This window comes from Vipera ursinii (genome assembly GCF_947247035.1).
Source record: "Vipera ursinii genome assembly, chromosome: 1".
Lineage (NCBI taxonomy): Eukaryota > Metazoa > Chordata > Lepidosauria > Squamata > Viperidae > Vipera > Vipera ursinii.
The window spans coordinates 3,469,562-3,487,967 of record NC_139512.1 but is presented as its reverse complement, the minus strand read 5'-3'; the positions used below and the strand labels follow the sequence as shown (position 1 = coordinate 3,487,967).

The 18,406-nt window shown below is 42.2% G+C and overlaps 1 protein-coding gene across 2 annotated transcripts in view; it reads left to right on the top strand.

Annotated features, from left to right (window-relative positions):
- The first annotated feature begins 711 nt into the window (after positions 1-711).
- Positions 712-18,406, top strand: part of MFSD12 (major facilitator superfamily domain containing 12) — a 33,930-nt gene continuing 16,235 nt past the window's right edge. The window contains exons 1-2 of one of the 2 annotated variants that reach the window (XR_014490876.1): positions 712-1,256; positions 16,921-17,131. Coding sequence is in view for 1 of the 2 variants with exons in the window: in XM_083349851.1 (XP_083205977.1) it covers positions 992-1,256; positions 16,921-17,131 (476 nt within the window). In the remaining variant the exon portion in view is untranslated. The remainder of the gene's footprint in view (positions 1,257-16,920; positions 17,132-18,406) is intronic. The other variant, XM_083349851.1, reaches the window with a different exon arrangement.

Below are 18,406 nucleotides of genomic sequence, written 5' to 3'. Positions count from 1 at the left end.
ATTTGTATGGCGATGCTCAGAGCAGGAGTCTACATTACTCTAACTGAGCAACATATGTAAGGGGTCCCTAGGACAACTCATTGTGACCAAACACACCAGAGCCAATTCAACAAGGCCAACTCACTCTGGGAGAACTGTTCCTTTTATAATTCCTCAAAGCATTACAAAAACTGGTAGTCATAGGAATGGTTTTCTTTGATACAAGAACTGAAATAATTTGGATGGTCAAGAAACATAAAAGGAACTAAAGGAATCTCACAGTCAGTTGGCCCGCAGCAAGTTGGCTGCCCCGGGGTCTCTATCCGAAGGAAAAGGTGAAGATTTTGGGTTTCTGTGCAAATCTAAAACGCACGAATAGGGCATAAACCTGGCCAAAGCAGTGGAAGGTGCAAGCACGGCCAAACTTTTGCTTTCTCCGGAGAAGCTGGCAACTGGAGGGTCAAAGAACGGGGCCCCTGGAATCGAAGCAAGGCGAGGGCTGACGACGGAGTCCTCGTTGATGCAACTCATCCGGGGGGGCGATTTTGCTTTTACTGGAGAAGTCGTCAAACCGAAAGGCGGAGCGAAGGACACGAAGCCGGCTGGAGGGGGAAAGCCGAGTCCTCCTTTGAGGCGCGGCTTCTTCGCAGCTCAGCCTCTCCATTGGCTCCATCCGCGAGGCCGTTGGAGGAGGCGCGGCTATCTGCCCCAAGGCGGAGCCAGTGGGGGGGCGCCGCCGCGGTGCAGACTAGGTGGTTACGTCGGCGGCCACCAACCTGGGGTTTCCCCCCCCCCCCAGAGCCGATAAAAGCGGTTCTGCGGCCGTATGGCTGGGCTGTTCCCCTCGGTAGCTACGACCCTCCTTGCTTTTCCTGCTCGGCCGGGACCTGGGCGCTTCCCCTGCGCGCTCCAGCTGATGCGCCCTGCCGGTGCGCTTTTACGCACAGCTGGGGCCATCGGGCTCCAGGCCCCGGCGCTGTGAAGCGCGTCTCGCTCCTCGCCTCCCGGCAGGATGGACGACCCGCCGCCGCTGCCCCCTCGCGCCCGGCTGAGTTACTCGGTGGGCCATTTCCTGAACGATTTGTGCGCCTCGATGTGGTTCACCTACTTGCTGGTCTACTTCCATTCGGTGCTGGGCTACAGCACCCAACATGCGGGGGCGCTGCTGCTGGCGGGGCAGGTGGCCGACGGCATCTGCACGCCCTTGGTGGGCTACGAGGCGGACCAAGCCGGCGGGTGTGGGCGCTACGGGCGTAGGAAATCGTGGCATCTGGCTGGTAAGTCATGCTAAAAAAAACAAAACAAAACTGGACGGGCTTTGCCCCGGCTAGACGCAGGAGGGGATGGGGTGACCGGAATTTGAAGAGGTGGCGCTAAGTTGGAGTAAGCTGTTAGGAAAGAGAAAGCGGATAAACAGGAATGAGGAGAAAAGCCTAGGATCGATGAAGTAACTTCCCCGGATCAGCGGTTTCCAGCATGAGCTATCTGGTGTGAAACAAACGAGTAGAGCAGGGGTCTTCAAACTTGGCCCTTTTATGACTTGTGGACTTCAACTCCCAGAATTCCTCAACCAGGCACGCTGGCTGAGGACTTCTGGGATTTGAAGTGCTCAAGTCATAAAAGGGCCAAGTTTGAAGACCCCTGGAGCAGAGCATAAAAGGAACAACCCTGCCCCGGTTTTATCTTGGCAGCTTGAAGATGCAGGCTGGGGAATTCTGGGAGTTGAAGTCCACACATCTTCAAATTGTCAGGGTTGGGAAACACTAATTAATAGCGATTTGAATCTCTCCAAATAAATAGAGCGTCATGCTGATATTGCGGGAGAGTCATGTATTTCAGCATCATGACCAGTTGGATGCTGCTTGAGCGTGCAAGCAAGGTTTGCAACAATTCTCATTGTTTGTGTAATTTTTAATTCTAAATATGAATGTTCTGTTTGATTACAGATGGGAACTCAGGCTTATGAGTACAAATAGGGGTATATCAGAAAACTGGGCTTTAACCCTGGGCAACTGGTGGCATGAAGACAGTCAAGACACTCCAGTTGCTTGGCTTCCTGTATCTGTTGTGGACTGTTGTAGCTTCCATATTATCATCGAGGCTCCATTTGGAGAGTACATCCATTAGTCTTCAGTCGATTAATATACTGTTATTAAGAGCAAAATCCTGCTTTCCCCTGAGACACAATTCATTTCATTGCCCTGTTGTCAGTTGGCTAAAGTGATTTTTCAAAGCATATGAGGCAAAGTCACAGATCTAAGATATTATAGGGTCTCCTGGTTGAGTAAGAGGGATGGACTAGAACAGAGGTCCCCAACCTTGGTCACTTTATGACTTGTGGACTTCAACTCAACTTCAACTTCAATTCCTCAGTCAGAATTCCTCAGCCCTGAGCTAGAAGACCTCCAAGGTCCTATCCAAATCTGTTATCTTCTGATCTTCTAATGCCAGCTAAGCATTAATCTCCCTGTTCAGGTATAATCTAGCCTTAGTTGCAATTTGCTAGGAGAGAGCACCAGCTGAGGAAAGCTGGTTACTGCTGTTAAGGTTCGCTCACGTGTTCGTGGGGTGTGAGCTGATCTCTACATTCATGGATGCTTTAAATGATCTCTTGCTTATCTATTACGGCAGAGCTCTCTCCAAACGTAGAGATAAATAACAGCTTAGTTTCCTTCTGCGCTGTTGAGGGTTTAAGTTACTATTGCCAATCCTCTTCTTTATGCATTTAAATTGTTTATATGGTGGCTCATCTTGCAGCAGTGATTCTAACTGGCCTATGCAGTTAAAACCAACTGTTTGGACAGACCAAATAATAAACGTCTGAGGTCGCCAACAGCCGGTTCTAGGCTTCACAGTAAAAACATGAGTTACAAGTTCACATTAACTTCCCAGCCTAAATATTTGGAGGAAGAGCCAGGTTTTGAATGCCTTGCAAAAAGAATAAGGTGGGAGCCATCGAGATCTCTGGAGAGATGTAGCTCCACAGGGGAAGGACTGTAATGGAAGGGACCACAACACAACCTCCCTGATGGAGTGAGCAGAGATGATGGGAGACAGGCATACTGTCGCTTTATGATGGTAGCTTCCATTAATGAGTAGTGCTTTGTCTTGAACAAGGCTTGCCTTTGTCAAATGTGAGCCTATAGTCAGGGTGCTTTAATACAGTGGCTCCAAGCTTGCGAATTATAGAAATGTTATGTTCCCCTCCCACTGCTTTTCCAGAGTTGGAAATCCCCAATAATTATAGCAATGCATCTTGATCAAGGTATGGCTCATAGCAAATCAAGAATCGGCCCAAGAGCTGCAAACCAGTCTCATAAAATGCTTTCAGAGCCTAGTAAATACAAATCTCAACACTAGTACAAAGTGCCTAATAACATAGTATCTAAAATAGGGGTCCCCAACATCTGGTCTGTGGACCGGTACCAGACTGCGGCATGCCAGCAACCGGTACGCACAAACAAGCAAAGCCCCATCCACAGGATGCAGGCAGCACACAAAACCACGCACTCTCTGGTCTGTGGAAAAAACCTCTCTCCACGGAACTGGTCCCTGGTGCCCAAAAAGTTGGGGACCTCTGATCTAAAACAATGCTTTGGAATAAGACTCAGTGCATATACGTCCAAAGTAATTTAAAACAGGTATTAATTTGGAATTATCGGTTAAATAAGAGATTAACAGATTCTATACCTATGCCCTAGTCTAGGGGTAGGCAGCCTCGGCTCTTTTATGATTCATGGACTTCAACTCCCAGAATTCCTGGCTCAGGAATTCTGGGAGTTGAAGTCCATGAGCCATAAAAGAGCCGAGGTTGCCTACCCCTGCTTTAGTCAGATAATAAGGGCTTGTTTTACATCTCCCCCCCCCACCCCCGATTGTTTGATGATTTGTGCCATCAAGTTGGGATTGATTCTTAGATTCTCTTTTAGCAACTATTGCAAGGCATAATAATAATAATAATAATAATAATAATATAATAATAATAAATAGCAATAATAACAATAATAATTAGTAGTAGTAGTAGTAGTTGGAAGGGACCTTGGAGGTCATCTAGTCCATCCCCCTGCTCAGGCAGGAAACCTTATACCATTTCAGGCAAATGGCTGGCCAGTCTCTTCTTAAAAACCTCCAGTGTTGGAGCATTCACCACTTCTGGAGGCAGGTTGTTCCACTAGTTAATTGTTCTAACTGTCAGGAAGTTTCTCCTTAGTTCCAGGTTGCTTCTCTCCTTGACTAGTTTCCATCTGTTGCTTCTTGTCCTGCCTTCAGGTGCTTTGGAGAATAGCTTGACTCCCTCTTCTTTGTGGCATTCTGTTGTCCCAAAGGTGCTTTTTTCATGAGGCAACTGGACTTTCTTTTCTCTCTTTGAAGATGCTTTGCTTCTTGGATGAGAAGCGATGTCTTCAAAGATAAAAAAGAAAGTCTAGTTGCCTCCTGAAAAAGCACCTTTGGGACAACCCATGACCTGGATGACTGAGAATCTCCATAGCCTTTCTTTTCTGTTGTTGTTGTTTTAAATATTTTGGTGTTTTGTGTTTTAACCCTTTTTCAATAAATTAAAATATTTTTGCAAAAAAAAGCTTTGCATGTATAGCGTACATTGCTATTTTAATATGTGTGGTTAACAGGATGATTCCATGCTAACTTTGTAGAGAAGGGCCATTGTTCTTTTCTTTTTTTTTTTATTGAAAAGTTTTAAGATACAATTTTCCTTTAAAAAATCCCCCCTTCCCCCTCCCTCCTCCCCCCCTACCTCCCCCCCTCCCCCCCCCACTTCCCAGAGCTAAATACAAGGTATATATATAAAAAGCAATCATAAACAATCATATACTAACAACTATAAACTCTAAAATCCATCACTCTCTAGCTTATATAGGATAAAACAAGCCTTAGTAATATTGAATATATATATAAAAAACTAAAATAAGAAAAGAAAAAAAAACGAAAGAAGACTTATTCAAATGCTACATAAAACTTCTTAACCCTATACTTGTTCTGGATAAACTCAATCCATTTTCTCCATTCCATAATATAGCGTTCTTGCGAATGATCTTTCAAATAGGCCGAAATCTTCGCCATCTCTGCCAGGTCTGAGACCTTTAAAGTCCACTCTTCTATGGTCGGCAGTTCCTCTTTCTTCCAATATTGGCCTATCAAAAGTCTTGCTGCCGTAATTAAGTTCAACATCAACTTGGTGTCCACAACTGTAGCGTCTGCAATTATTCCCAACAAAAAAAGTTGCGGACAAAACTTTATCCTCTGTTTAAAAATCTTCTGCATATTCCACCAGACTTTTATCCAAAAAGCCTTAACCTTCTTACATGTCCACCATATGTGAAAATATGTTGCATCTTCATCACCGCACCTCCAACATTTAGGCTGATAATTCGGATACATACTTGCAAGCTTTTTAGGATCTAAATGCCATCTATAAAACATTTTGTAAAAGTTCTCTCTTAAATTTTGAGCTTGAGTAAATTTTACGTTCCTGACCCAAATCTTTTCCCACATGTCCATTGTGATAACTTCCTGGATTTGGGCCCATTTTATCATACAATCCTTAACAAGCTCTGTTTCTGAGTCAATCTCTATCAATGCAAGATATATCCGTTTGATATGTGCTGGTCCCTGATTTCTAATTTGCTTTATCAAATTTTCATCAGTCATTGTAAATCCATTTTTCTGGTCTTCTTTTCACCTGGCCCGTAACTGAGTATATTGAAACCAATTTTGAACAACCTTCTCTTCTCGCAAGAGGCTATATGATTTCAAACACCAAACATTTCTTTCCAAACTGAGGATCTCCTTGTACGTAGTCACATCATGTTTGAAGCCAGCATGTATATTTTCTATTGCGTGTTTTGGAATTGCCCACAATGGTATCTTGCAACTTAACTTATGTCTATACTTCTTCCAAACTCTCAGCAATGCCTGTCTTAAAATATGCACCCTAAACACGATGTCTACCTTCTTATCATACAACAAATATGCATGCCAGCCAAACAACAAATCATGGCCCTCAAGATTTAATAACCTCCCTTGCGTCAAATTAATCCAATCACTTATTCCTACTAATGCTGCAGCTTCATAATATAATTTAAAATTAGGCAATTTAAGGCCACCTCTCTCACGAGTATCCTGCATAATCTTAAGTTTAACTCGTGGCTTTTTCCCTGCCCAGACAAATTTATTGATACCTCGCTGCCATTCCTCCAAATTAGAATCTTTCTTAAGAATCGGTATCATTTGAAATAAAAATAAAAATTTAGGCAGGACATTCATTTTTACTGCTGCAATCCGTCCCAACAAAGACAATTGCAATTTTTCCCAACTCTCCAATTCTTTTTGAATTTTCCCCCATAGTTTTTCATAATTATTTTTATATAGCTTTGTATTAGAGGGCGACAAAATCACCCCCAAATATTTAACCCTTTTAACAATCTCAAATCCAGTTAGTCCTTCTAAGAGAACCTTTTGCGAAGCTGTCATATTTCTGGCCAAAATTTTGGTTTTCTGTGTATTAACTTTAAATCCAGAAACCTTCCCATATTGTGTTATTATCTCCATCAGGTCCACAACAGAGTTCTCTGGCTGGGTCACTGTAACAACCAGATCGTCTGCGAATGCTCTCAATCTGTAGTCCTGATCTCCAATTTGTATCCCCTTAATTTTTTCCGAATTCCGAATTTTAACCAATAATATCTCTAATGTTAACACAAATAACAAGGGCGATAACGGACACCCTTGCCTTGTGCCCTTCTCAATATTACATGCTTCTGTCAAGCTATTATTAACTATAATTCGGGCAGTTTGTTTTTGATATAATGCCCTAATCGGTTGTAAAAAATTTTCCCCAAAATCCATTTTATCTAAAACTTTCAACAAAAATTTTCCAATTCAATTGATCAAAAGCTTTTTCAGCATCTAAAAAAATTAGCACCGCAGCGATCTGGTTGTTCCTTTCCAAAAACTCTAACACATCAACTATATGCCTCACATTATTTTTCATTTGCCTACCACTAATAAACCCCGTTTGATCCCCATGAATCACCTGTTGCAGAACCCTCATCAGTCTATTAGCCAAAACCTTAGCAAATATCTTGTAATCTGTATTTAAAAGCGATATCGGTCTATAATTTTTAACTTGAGTAGCATCTTGGTCTTCCTTCGGAATCAAAGAAATAAAAGCTGTTCTCCAAGACGGTGGCACCTTTCCACCCCTCTGGATTGTCTGGAACAGTTCCTTTAACGGTTTTATCATCTCTAATTGTAAATTTTTGTAATAGGCCGCAGTCAAGCCATCCGTACCTGGTGCTTTATCCACCTTCAATTCCTTAATTGCTGTGAAAATTTCTTCTTCTGTAATCAGTTGATTAATCCCCTCTTTTTGTACTTGCGTAAGAACCGGGATGCTAGCATTCTCCAAATATATATCAATATCTTTTTCATTAATTTCCTCTTTAGCATATAATTTCGAATAGAAATCCACAAAAGCATCCTTAATAAGGTTCTTTTGAAACACAACCCTTCCTTTATACTCAATCTTATCTATATTAGAAGCCCTTTGTTTTTTCCTCAATCTATAAGCTAACCATCTGCCTGGTTTATTGGCGTTGCAAAAAGTATTATGCCTAGCAAACCGCAGATTGGTCGCCACTTGATCAGCCATTAATTTATCAAATTGTCCTCTTAACAGTCTAATAGCCTCCTTGGACCATTGTTCTTTTCTTAGATGCGAGATGAGAGATTGGCCACTGCAGTAGAATATCTGGTCCTGGATCTCAGTAAATACATGACTGAGTTTTTTTTTTATAACCCTTTCCTCCTGTTATTCATTTCTGTTTCCCTTCGGTCACATGCTAGAATCTAGAATCCCAATTGCATTGTTTCTACCGTAATTCCTCTGTGTTGCACAAAACAAGCTTGATCTTGAAGTTTTTTTTCCTAGTGAGTCAGCAAAGCAAAGATTTGGCAAAGGTATCTTTTTGCTTGGCTGCAAAAACTGAATAAATAAATGAGTTGTCCTCTTTCCGTTCTGCTTATCCCCAAATCCCCTCCAGAGCAGCATAAGCAGAAATTTGCCAGAGTGAGCCAAAGGATCCGATACTTATTTTTGTGGATTATTTCCTCCCATCATCCTTACACAGAGTACAACATTGTTGTGAGGAAGGCTAAGAGAGACAGTTTGGTGTAGTGGTTAAGGTCCTGGCTTAGAAATCAGGAGATTTCTGGCTGACTTTGGACCAGTTGCGCCCTCTCAGTCCCACTCACTTCACGGTATTGTTGTAGGGAAAATACGAGGAAGAAGGAGTATTATGTGTGTTTGCTCTTGAATTACTTATAAATTAATAAATGTGGGATAAAAATCAGTCAGAGAGATTTTGCTTCAGTATTTTTGAAGGCAAATGAGAACATACCATTTTTAAAAAAATGGTGTTTTAAATTTGGGCTTCAGAAAGAGAAACCACTCATATCCCAATTTTGCTATAAAGCAGGGGTCTTCAAACTTGGCCCTTTTATGACTTGTGGACTTCAACTCCCAGAATTCCTCAGCGTGCCTGGCTGAGGAATTCTGGGAGTTGAAGTCCACAAGTCATAAAAGGGCCAAGTTTGAATACCCCTGCTATAAAGTATTGAAGCTAGTCACAGTAAATTGAATCTGATTGAGTAGCCCAAAAAAGCAACATCTGTTGGATGATATAATTACATTAAGATGTAATTGGCAAATGAGCTAAAAATGAAAACTGTTTCTTCTCCTTGGAGGCTTATAGGTGCCTCTCTGCATGAGTTACTCTTGTGAGTTGTCTCTTTTAGGAAAGATCAGGTTAGTGGCTGTTCATGCAGAAACATGATAGACAGCTCGTGGAGAGCAAACACTTAAATTCTACCTGCATTTAAGGAGTAATGTTGAAGTGGGTTTACTTTAGAGTAAATTTTAATTCCCAAATGCAAAAATGGGAAACTCTTCTGCAGTAGATTTACAGTTGGTTTACAAGCTGGCAAGTTTTGAATACCAAAGATTGGCATTTTCGGTGCCTGCTGAGTATATTTTATAATATATTATTGGAGGGTCTGGTGAGACTTTTCCTTAAAACTTGGGACTTCGCTCCCCTCTTCTGTGCAAGTGGATTTGGCCATATAAACGCTGATTGCAGTATTCACATGTTAGTGGTCAACTCCTGTAGATATGTGACTGCAACCCTGGATTAACCATTAGGCAGAATAAGCACACACCGAGGGGGAGGGGGAAACCACAGCAGTTTCCCCCAGCTATCGTACCCATAACTCTCTCATTGCCACTTTCCACTTTAGTCATTTAGTAATTGTCCTTATCTGCTCTATTCGGCTTTAATCTACATTGTTTAAAATCTTTTTGGCTGTCATGGTGAGCCATGAAATTTCAACATTTGGTTTGAAAATGTAAGATATACCGGTAATAGCTTGTGTCATAGCATAAGAATTTTCCTTTTGTCAAGGGACACCATTGTTGGGCTATGCTTTGGGCATCAGTTGACCTTAATCCAGCCCTGTGTGGCTGCAATCCCATAATATATTTATCTGGAATTAATCCATTTGGGGGCGGGGTTTGCTTTTGTTTATTTTTAAATCACAAAAACTAGCCAAACAAGCTTCATCTCTTTATTCAGTTGGAATATTGTGTCCAGTTGTGAGCACCACAGTTCAAAGAGAACCTTAACAAATTGGGAGTATGGAGAGATGCAAAGATAGTGAAAAGATCCAAAATCCACACAGAAAATTCTGGGAATTGATGACCAACACATTTGACAGTTCCCTTTTTGGGGAAGGAAGGAAGTCTGGCATCTTGAATTATTCATGGGCACGGGTCAAAAGCCTGATTAGATCTTCTTGGAAAGCTATTTTGAAGCAGGACTTTAAAAATTTGCAAGGTCAAGGAAGATTAAAAAAATATTCCTCAGGCAGATCAATTGGGAAATTGAGTCTTATTAACCAAACAAAATACAACAGCCCCTGATGTCATTTCCTATGTACTTTTATCCCAGCTGCCATTCATTTATCCGCAGCTTCCTTAATTCAGTCATCTGTCTCCAGAGCTACAGCATTTATGCAAGCATTAGACCGTATACTGTATGCCCCAGTATTCAATTCTGCTTTCTTCTTCAGTAGAATTGCTCAGATGTCATTGAAATTTCTGGTGCAAAAAAAGCACACTTGGTGATAGTGGAAGTCACTTGCTGTTCTTGTGAAGGTGAATCATAGACACCCCCTCCACTCCCCCTCCTGCCTTTCCTTCAGCTACTGTGGTTGTTTATGGAGCTCTTTCTAAGCCATAACTTGACCTGATTCTTCCAAATGATTTGAGGATCTTTGTATCTGTGTTTAGGGGCCTGTTTCCATTAGGGATGGATTCCTGAGCCTGGCTGCTGATTAAAAAAAGCAAGATCACAGTAGCAAAATGATCAGCTGCCATCCCCCCAGAGAGCCTTTCCCTTCCTCTTTGTTTTCTTGCAAATGCAGCAGCAGCAGCTTCCAAAGTCCACCCAAAGCCACGGGTCACTGTGGCCGAAGTTACACTTGTGTTGGACTGAGGAGGCTTGTAGGTCAGCCATTTTCTAACTGGGTTCTACAAAAGCCTGTTGGGGTTCCATAGAAGGCTAAGGTCAACCTCCCCTCACCCCAAAATTAACTCAAGCACAGCCAACATTGCCCATAGCTATTTTTCTAAAGTGGAAAAGATAGTCTTGTTCTCCCATGAATATAATGCCATGGATATATTTGGTAGATCAAGGATTCTGGGAAGTGTGTGTGATAGATCCAAACTTACAACCAGGTTTTGAAGTTCTGACATTGCATTTCCGCATCATGTGAGCTCATTTTGGGAGCTCAGCAACCAGACCACATTTAAGGTCATTTGCATCAATCTGTAATCACCTGACTGCTATTGGTAATGTTTTTGCCAGAAACTGGTGTTTACTTCCACTTTCTGGTCAAAATCAGCCCATAGCAAACAATGGGTTTGATTTGTGATAGCCATGTCTACTTAACTGCCACTGCACAAAAGATCACAAAAACAAGTCTGCACATGGTGATCCGCTTTACGACTGTCATGACTTATGACCATTATTGCCAGGCACAATTATGGCCATAAGTCGAGGACTGTTTCTATTTCTCAACCTTGACAACTTGAAGGTATCTGAACACCTGGTATACTGGCTGCGGAGTTGTGGAAGTTGAAGTCTACATATTTTAAAGTTGCTGGAATTGAGAGGCACTGATTTAGATTAAATTTTGAGATGTCTCTGCCATCTACATTCCTCAGGGAATTGCTTAGCACTTCATGAACTGATTTTGCTAGATTGAATTGGAGGTGGATAGTGGAGAAAACCAGTCTTCACTTATGATGTTGGTCAGGGTTCCCCTTTGGGAACAAACAGTAGAAATCTAAGGTAATTTCATTATTACCTGCATTTCTGAACTTTAAGACATATTTATTTATTTATTTTAATTCCATTTATATCCCGCCCTTCTCCGAAGACTCAGGGCAGCTTACAAACTTAGCAGTAGCCTTCATTCTCTGTATATGCCTGCTTATTAGGGCTTTCACAGACACCCCAAGCAGCATTATTACAAAGTCAGCTTAATTGCCCCCAACAATCTGGGTCCTCATTTTACCTACCTCGGAAGGATGGAAGGCTGAGTCAACCTTGAGCCTGGTGGGATGCGAACCTGCACTAATTGCAGGCAGCTGGTGTTACTTAAGGAGGCATTAGCCCAGTTCCACCAAGGCTCTGCTCTCAATATGGATTGCAACTCCCAGAATTCCCCAAGTAGCATGAATTCTGGGAGTTGACGTCCATACCGCTTAAAGTTTATAGGGTTGAGGAATAACTGACCTAAAGAGAACGGATTTTATATGTGCATATATATACTTTTATATATATTGGGGGAGGGGTATAGGCAACCATGATGGCTTGATGTTCCTGAAGAAAGGCAAGGGTCAACAATCTTAACTACTTCTCCCCCCCTACCTTTCCTGGCATCAGGTGCCTATGGTGATGTTGCAAAAAAAAAAAAAGATGATGAAATATGCATTGCAACATCACATTGCAAACTCAGATCTTTTTGTATCTCTGTGACTCAGTCAAATGCTCAAGTCACATGGTGAGGATTGTAACGAACACTTCATTCTTTCCTTCTGCATTTGGAGGAAGCTTGCAGGACTGTTTCTGTATATCAGGGGTCTTCAAACTTGGCCCTTTTATGACTCATGGACTTCAAGTCCCAGGCATGCTGACTGAGGAATTCTGGGAGTTGAAGTCCATAAATCATAAAAGGGCCGAGTTTGAAGACCCCAGCTGTATATTAAGGCTGGTTGTAATGCTATTGCAAGCCTAATGCAGATTTTCCAGCCAAAACATTATGCTACTGATATTTTGAATGGGGTGCTTGGGAGACTCCAGGGGTCACACTATCGAAATTGGAAACAATCTTTGGCTTGTGGGTTGTTTCATTCTTCCCCTTAAGGCTTGCACCTGTTTTATCAGGTTTTTTTCTTCGCTGAAAGCTTTCTCTTTTTGTTTTCATTTTTAATTATAACTAATACGTCTCGACAAGCAGCTATCCCCAATCTGATTTTGTCCAGATGGACTGAATTATACCTTTCATTGGTGGCATCTGTACTGTTCTTGAGAATTAATGAAGTTTGTCAGGCTTCATTTTATCCTCACAACAGCCTTGCAGGGTAGGCCAGCCTGAGAGAAACTGTTTTAAACGTCCATGGTGTAGGCAGCGAAGACCCAGGCAGACCACAGAGAGACTAGTTGGTTTCCTACATTCCTTTGTTTATTAGCTTGCATCCCACTTCTGTATTAAAATCATTAAGCAAATAAGGCCAAACCATAATCCTTAGATTCATAGGGTTGGAAGGGACCTTGAAGGTCTTCTTGTCCACATCCCTGCCCTGTGTGGGAATCCTCGTATCATTCTGGACAAATGGCTATCCATTCTTCTCTTGAAAACCTCCAGGCTCTGTGTATGTTTGTGTGTGTGTGTGTGTGTGTGTGTGTGTGTGTGAGTGACACTGGTTCTTGCCTTGCCTTCAGGACTTACAGCAGGGGTCTCCGAATTTGGAACTTTTAAGACTTGTGGACTTCAACTCCCAGAATTCCTCAGCTGACTGGGGGATTCTGGGAGTTGAAGTCCACAAGTCTTAAAGTCAACTAATTTGAAGACCCCTGACTTACAGGAATAAACCTTGACCTTCTTTCCTGGAACAGCCCTTCAAGTATTGGAAGGCTGCTGTCAAGTCTCCCTGTCAGCCTTCTCTTTTCTAGCTGAAGTAGCAAGTTCTTTCAATCTCTCTTCATAAGACTTAGCCTCCAAGCTCCTTACCATCTCTATCTTGTTTCCAGTTCCTCAGCATCCGCCTTCCACTGGGGTGACCTGAGCTGGACACAGGATTCCAGGTGTGATCTGACCAAAACCAGCATAAAGTGGTGCTGTTACTTCTCATGAACTTAACATTAAGCATTGGCCCTTTTGGCAGCAGCTGCACATTGCTGGCTCATCCTTAGTCTGTGGTTTACCAGATCCACAAGTACTAGTGCTAAGTCAGTTATCACCTACCTTGTGCCTGTGCATCTGGTTTGTCTGGCATAAGTGCAAACCTTACATTTCTCAACAATGTTAATGGTAGAAATAGAGGTTATTTTTCTTTAAATGGCAGCAAGCTCCCCAGCATCCAGCAAAGGGAGGGTGTGCAAGGAAAAATTATAATTGCCTTGAGATATGTTGGCCTATGTCTCTACAAGTATTAGCCAGGCTGGCTGGGGATGCTGGTGACTATTATCTAAAATAGTTCATAACACCAAGGAGATGTGTTGAAAGAATATGATAATGGCTGTGAAAATGAATGTGTGGGTTTGGGATTTTTTTCTTTCTCTTTTTGGTAAGAAGCCAATTCCTTTTCTAACTAATTAAAAAATAGAATTGTGTGGGCAGGCACATCGGCTAAACAAAATACAAGACCCCATGGTAAGGTTGTTGCTTCCCCTTTCAAAAAAATTCAACTTCAGAATGATTTGGTGATTCTAGCTAGTGGAAAGAGTAGGGGAAAATGAACTTAACTCCAGAAGGCTGAAGGAAATGTTTGTTCTTGTTAGCTGCGAAGTCGTGTCCGACCCATCGTGATCCCATGGACGTTACTCCAGGCCTTCCTGTCCTCTACCATCTTCTGGAGTCCATTTAAGTTCATGCCTGCTTCATTGACTCCATCCAGCCACCTCATTCTCTGTCGTCCCCTTCTTCTCTTGCCCTCAACCTTTCCCAGCATTAGGCTCTTCTCCAGTGAGTCCTTCCTTCTCATTAGGTGGTTAAAGTATTTGAGTTTCAACTTCAGGATCTGGCCTTCTAGTCAGAGTTGATCTCTAGGACTGACCGGTTTGATCACCTTGCAGTCCAAGGCACTTGCAGAAGTCTTCTCCAGCATTATAGTTCATAGGCCGTAATTCTTTGGCGCTCAGCCTTTCTTAAGGTCCAACTTTCACAGCCATACATTGCAACTGGGAAGACCATAGCCATGACTATACGCACTTTTGTTGGCAGGGTGATGTCTCTGCTTTTTAGTGTGCTGTCTAGATTTGCCATGGCTTTCCTCCCCAGGAGCAAGCGTCTTTTAATTTCTTGGCTGCAGTCCCCATTTGTGGTGATCTTGGAGCCCAGGAAAATAAAATCTGTCACTACCTCCATTTCTTCCCCATCTATTTGCCAGGAATTGAGAGGGCCGGATGCCATCATCTTGGTTTTGTTAATGTTAAGTGTTAATGTTTACCCTGATTCTAATGAGACTTACTGTAATTTATTGGTTGTGTCATGTTTATTAGTTCTGAGGAAACCTGGGCTTCCACCACCATGGCAGAAGGTGGTCTCATAATTACCAATAAAGGAAAATATTTGTAGCTCAGGGTTTAAATCAGGGGTCTTCAAACTCAGCCCTTTTATGACTCATGGACTTCAACTCCCAGAATTCCTCAGCCAGCGTGCCTGGTTTGAAGACCCCTGGTTTAAATGGTTGAAGTGCACTGAAGATGTTACCTAGTTTGGGCAATGAAATATCTGCAAGAAAACAACAAGCTCAGAGAGCACCAAAGAGTCCTGGTCTTATAATTGTGACATCTGGATGGCCACCACATTGTTTTCTGAAATCACCCTTCCCAAGTTTGGTAGCCTTCCGATGTACTGAGGAGTTAAATAGGTAAACACTCAACCAGTTGCCTGGGGATGATGAGAACTGTAGTCCTGTTCTGTTCCAGCCTACTACCGACCCTGCAGAAATGTCAGGGACAACCCCTTTTCAAAAGTCAATAGGCTGAAAGTAAGCCAGCCAAATTTATTTACACAAAGGAAATGAAACAGATCCAAAACAGAGCAAAACAAAAGACTAACCAGACTCACACGGTTGCCTTCAGCAACCAGCACCTCCCACACATTCCCCTTTTAAACACCGTTTCAAGGCGTGGCTTCTCTTTGCCTCCTCCCGAGGTGCCTCATTGCCCTCCTTTGTTCACTCCTGCTTATCTGCCTCCTGCTTCTGGCGTCCTTGAACAAAGCCAGCTGTGAAACATCTTCGTCCAAGCTTTCAGGCTCACACAGCTGGGTCTGAGGAGGAACAAGATGGGAGGGGCCTGGCTGAGAGCTCTGCGATGCCTCAGAACTTTCCTCTGCAGGCGCTCCAATCCCCTCCTCCTCCTCCTCCTCAGAATTGTCCGATTCAGCTGCCGAACCCACAGGCTGACACTGAATCACAACAAGTCCCAACCCATCTAGAGGCATGAGATTATGGGAAGATTCCTGTGGATAATTTGGACTGCTCTTTTCTAATCGGACTGTGGAGAAAGGCTCTTAATGAAAGCCCACATCGTGAGAAGAAGATGGCCAAACTGATGTTTGGAGTGACCTTTTTTTAGTCTTTCTGATCAGATGACAATCCAAAACTGCCAGGCCTGTTGACTTTTGAGGAAGTTGAGCTTGCCATCATCTGTCTTGAGTGGGAAGCAGCCATTTTTTCAGCTGTGGCTGGGTAAGCAGGCAGCCTGGCTATACATTTAACAGCAAGATGCTCAACAATAAAAGAAGATAATTACACAAAATTATTGAATCAAATAAAATTGGACTTGGAAAAATCTGCAACTGTCAATGTTAGAAGAATTGCTACAGTGAAAATGAACGTATTGCTGAAAATTTTATTTTTATTCCAAACAATACCCATAAAACTTGAGAATTTTTTTTTTGAGATTTAAACTCATTAATTTTGAAATTTGTCTGGCAAGGAAAGAAGGCTAGAATTAAGATGAAAACATTACAAGATGCTAAGGAAAATGGAGGATTTGGACTACCGGAGTGGGCTTTGTATTATCAAGCATCTGTTTTAACACGGGTAAAAGAATGGATAACTCTTAGAAATAAAAGGTTGTTATATCTGGAGGGACATGACTTACAATTGGGGTGGCATGCTTTTTTATGGTATGGAAAAAATAAGATTGATAAGTATTTCCAAAACCATTATATAAGAAATGCATTGTTAACAGTATGGGAAAAATAAAAAGTTTTTTTTTTAAAAAAAAGACATTGTTTCTCTCATCCTAGATTGCCTCTTTCAAGCTTGTCCCAAAGGTGCTTTTTCCAAAAGGCAACTAGATTTCTTTGATTTTTTTTTATTTGAAAACATTTCACTTCTCCTCCAAGAAGCTATTTCAGTTCTAACTGAAGAACAGTTCAGTTCTCACAGTTCTAAGAGAACTAAAGAAGCTTCTTGGAGGAGAAGTGAAACATTTTCAAAGGAAAAAAAAACCTAAGAAAGTCCAGTTGTCTTTTGGAAAAAAAACACCTTTGGGACAACCATGGCCTGGATGATTGAGAATCTCCATAGACTCAAATCTGTACTTTGACCATCTTTCTGCACAGGGACCATCTGTGTTCTGCTCTCCTTTCCCTTCATCTTCAGCCCATGCATCGGCTGCACGGAGAACACACCTGAGTGGGTTGCGCTCGTCTACTTTGTCCCATTTATTATCATCTTCCAATTTGGCTGGGCAGCCACCCAAATCTCTCACCTCTCGCTGATACCAGAGTTGGTCACTAGTGACCATGAGAAGGTGGAGCTCACAGCTTTCAGGTAAGAACTGGTAGGAAAGTGGTTAGATCTAATCCAGGCTCCATCACATTTTCTCTGGATCATCGTCTCAAGCCTTGTTGACACCATTTAGCCAACATGACTGGCTTGTTGTGGCCAACCCCACTGACATCTACCCCAAGAAATTCCCTGTCAACTAGCGAGCACAATGCACAGCACAATTTCCAAGGGCATTGTGTACTAGTGAACAGCAGTTTGGTCTAGTGCAGAGGTAGGCAACCTTGGCTCTTTGATGATTTGTGGACTTCAATACCCAGAATTCCTGAACCAGCCATGCTGACTCCAGAATTCTGGGAGTTAAAGTCCACAAGTCATAAAAGAGCCGAGGTTGCCTACCCCTGGTCTAGTGGTTAAGGTACCAGGCTAGAAAACAGGAGACTATGAGTTCTAGTTCTGCCTTAGGCATGAACTCAGCTGGGTGCCTTTGGGCCAGTCACTTTCAGCCCAGGAAATCAGACTCAGGCAACAAGCCGGTGGATCAATTCAAGTCATCCCCAATGGATCAACATTGTTACCCTGTGGAGGCCAATAAATTTGATTAATTGATTGATTGATAAATCTGAAACACAGATCCTGTACCTACAAGAAAATGCCAGGAAGAAAAAAAAATAGTATGGATTAGTGAATACACAACTGCAGAATCTTTGGCCCTGTGGCAGTTCTCAGGTTGTAAGAAATGATTTCAGGGATCAAAACTGCAATAGATGACCTTCAAGATTCTAGGATATCCTTTGAAGGTCAACTGTCATTACCCATCATAATTCAAACACTGTGATTATTTATTTAAGTAAACTGAAATTAACATCTGAGTTATTGAATTAATTACTTTTTAATAAATTAAAATTGGAATACTGTGACTTGCAACCTCCTGGCGGCTTCTCCATTGACTTTCCTTTGTCAGAAGCTGGCTGGGAAGGTCACACATGGCAATCAAGTGACAGCAGGACACTACAAATGTTGTAAGTGCGAGCCAGTTGCCAAGCAACCCGGATCACAATCATGTGATCACAAGGATGCTGTAACAGTTTAAAGTCTTCGGACTGGTCATAAATCACTTTTTTCAGCACCTTCCTAACTTCAAACGGTTGCTAAACAAGTGGTTGTTAAGGGTTAGGATTATCTATAGAAGCTGATGCGAAGTGTCCTAAATACGTTTTTCCTTTAGGTTTCTTAACTGGGGAAAAAAAAGAAAGTCAGAATGGAGGGAGTCCAGCTAGCTAGGAAAAAACAGGAACCCAGCAAATAATGTTTTTGCAA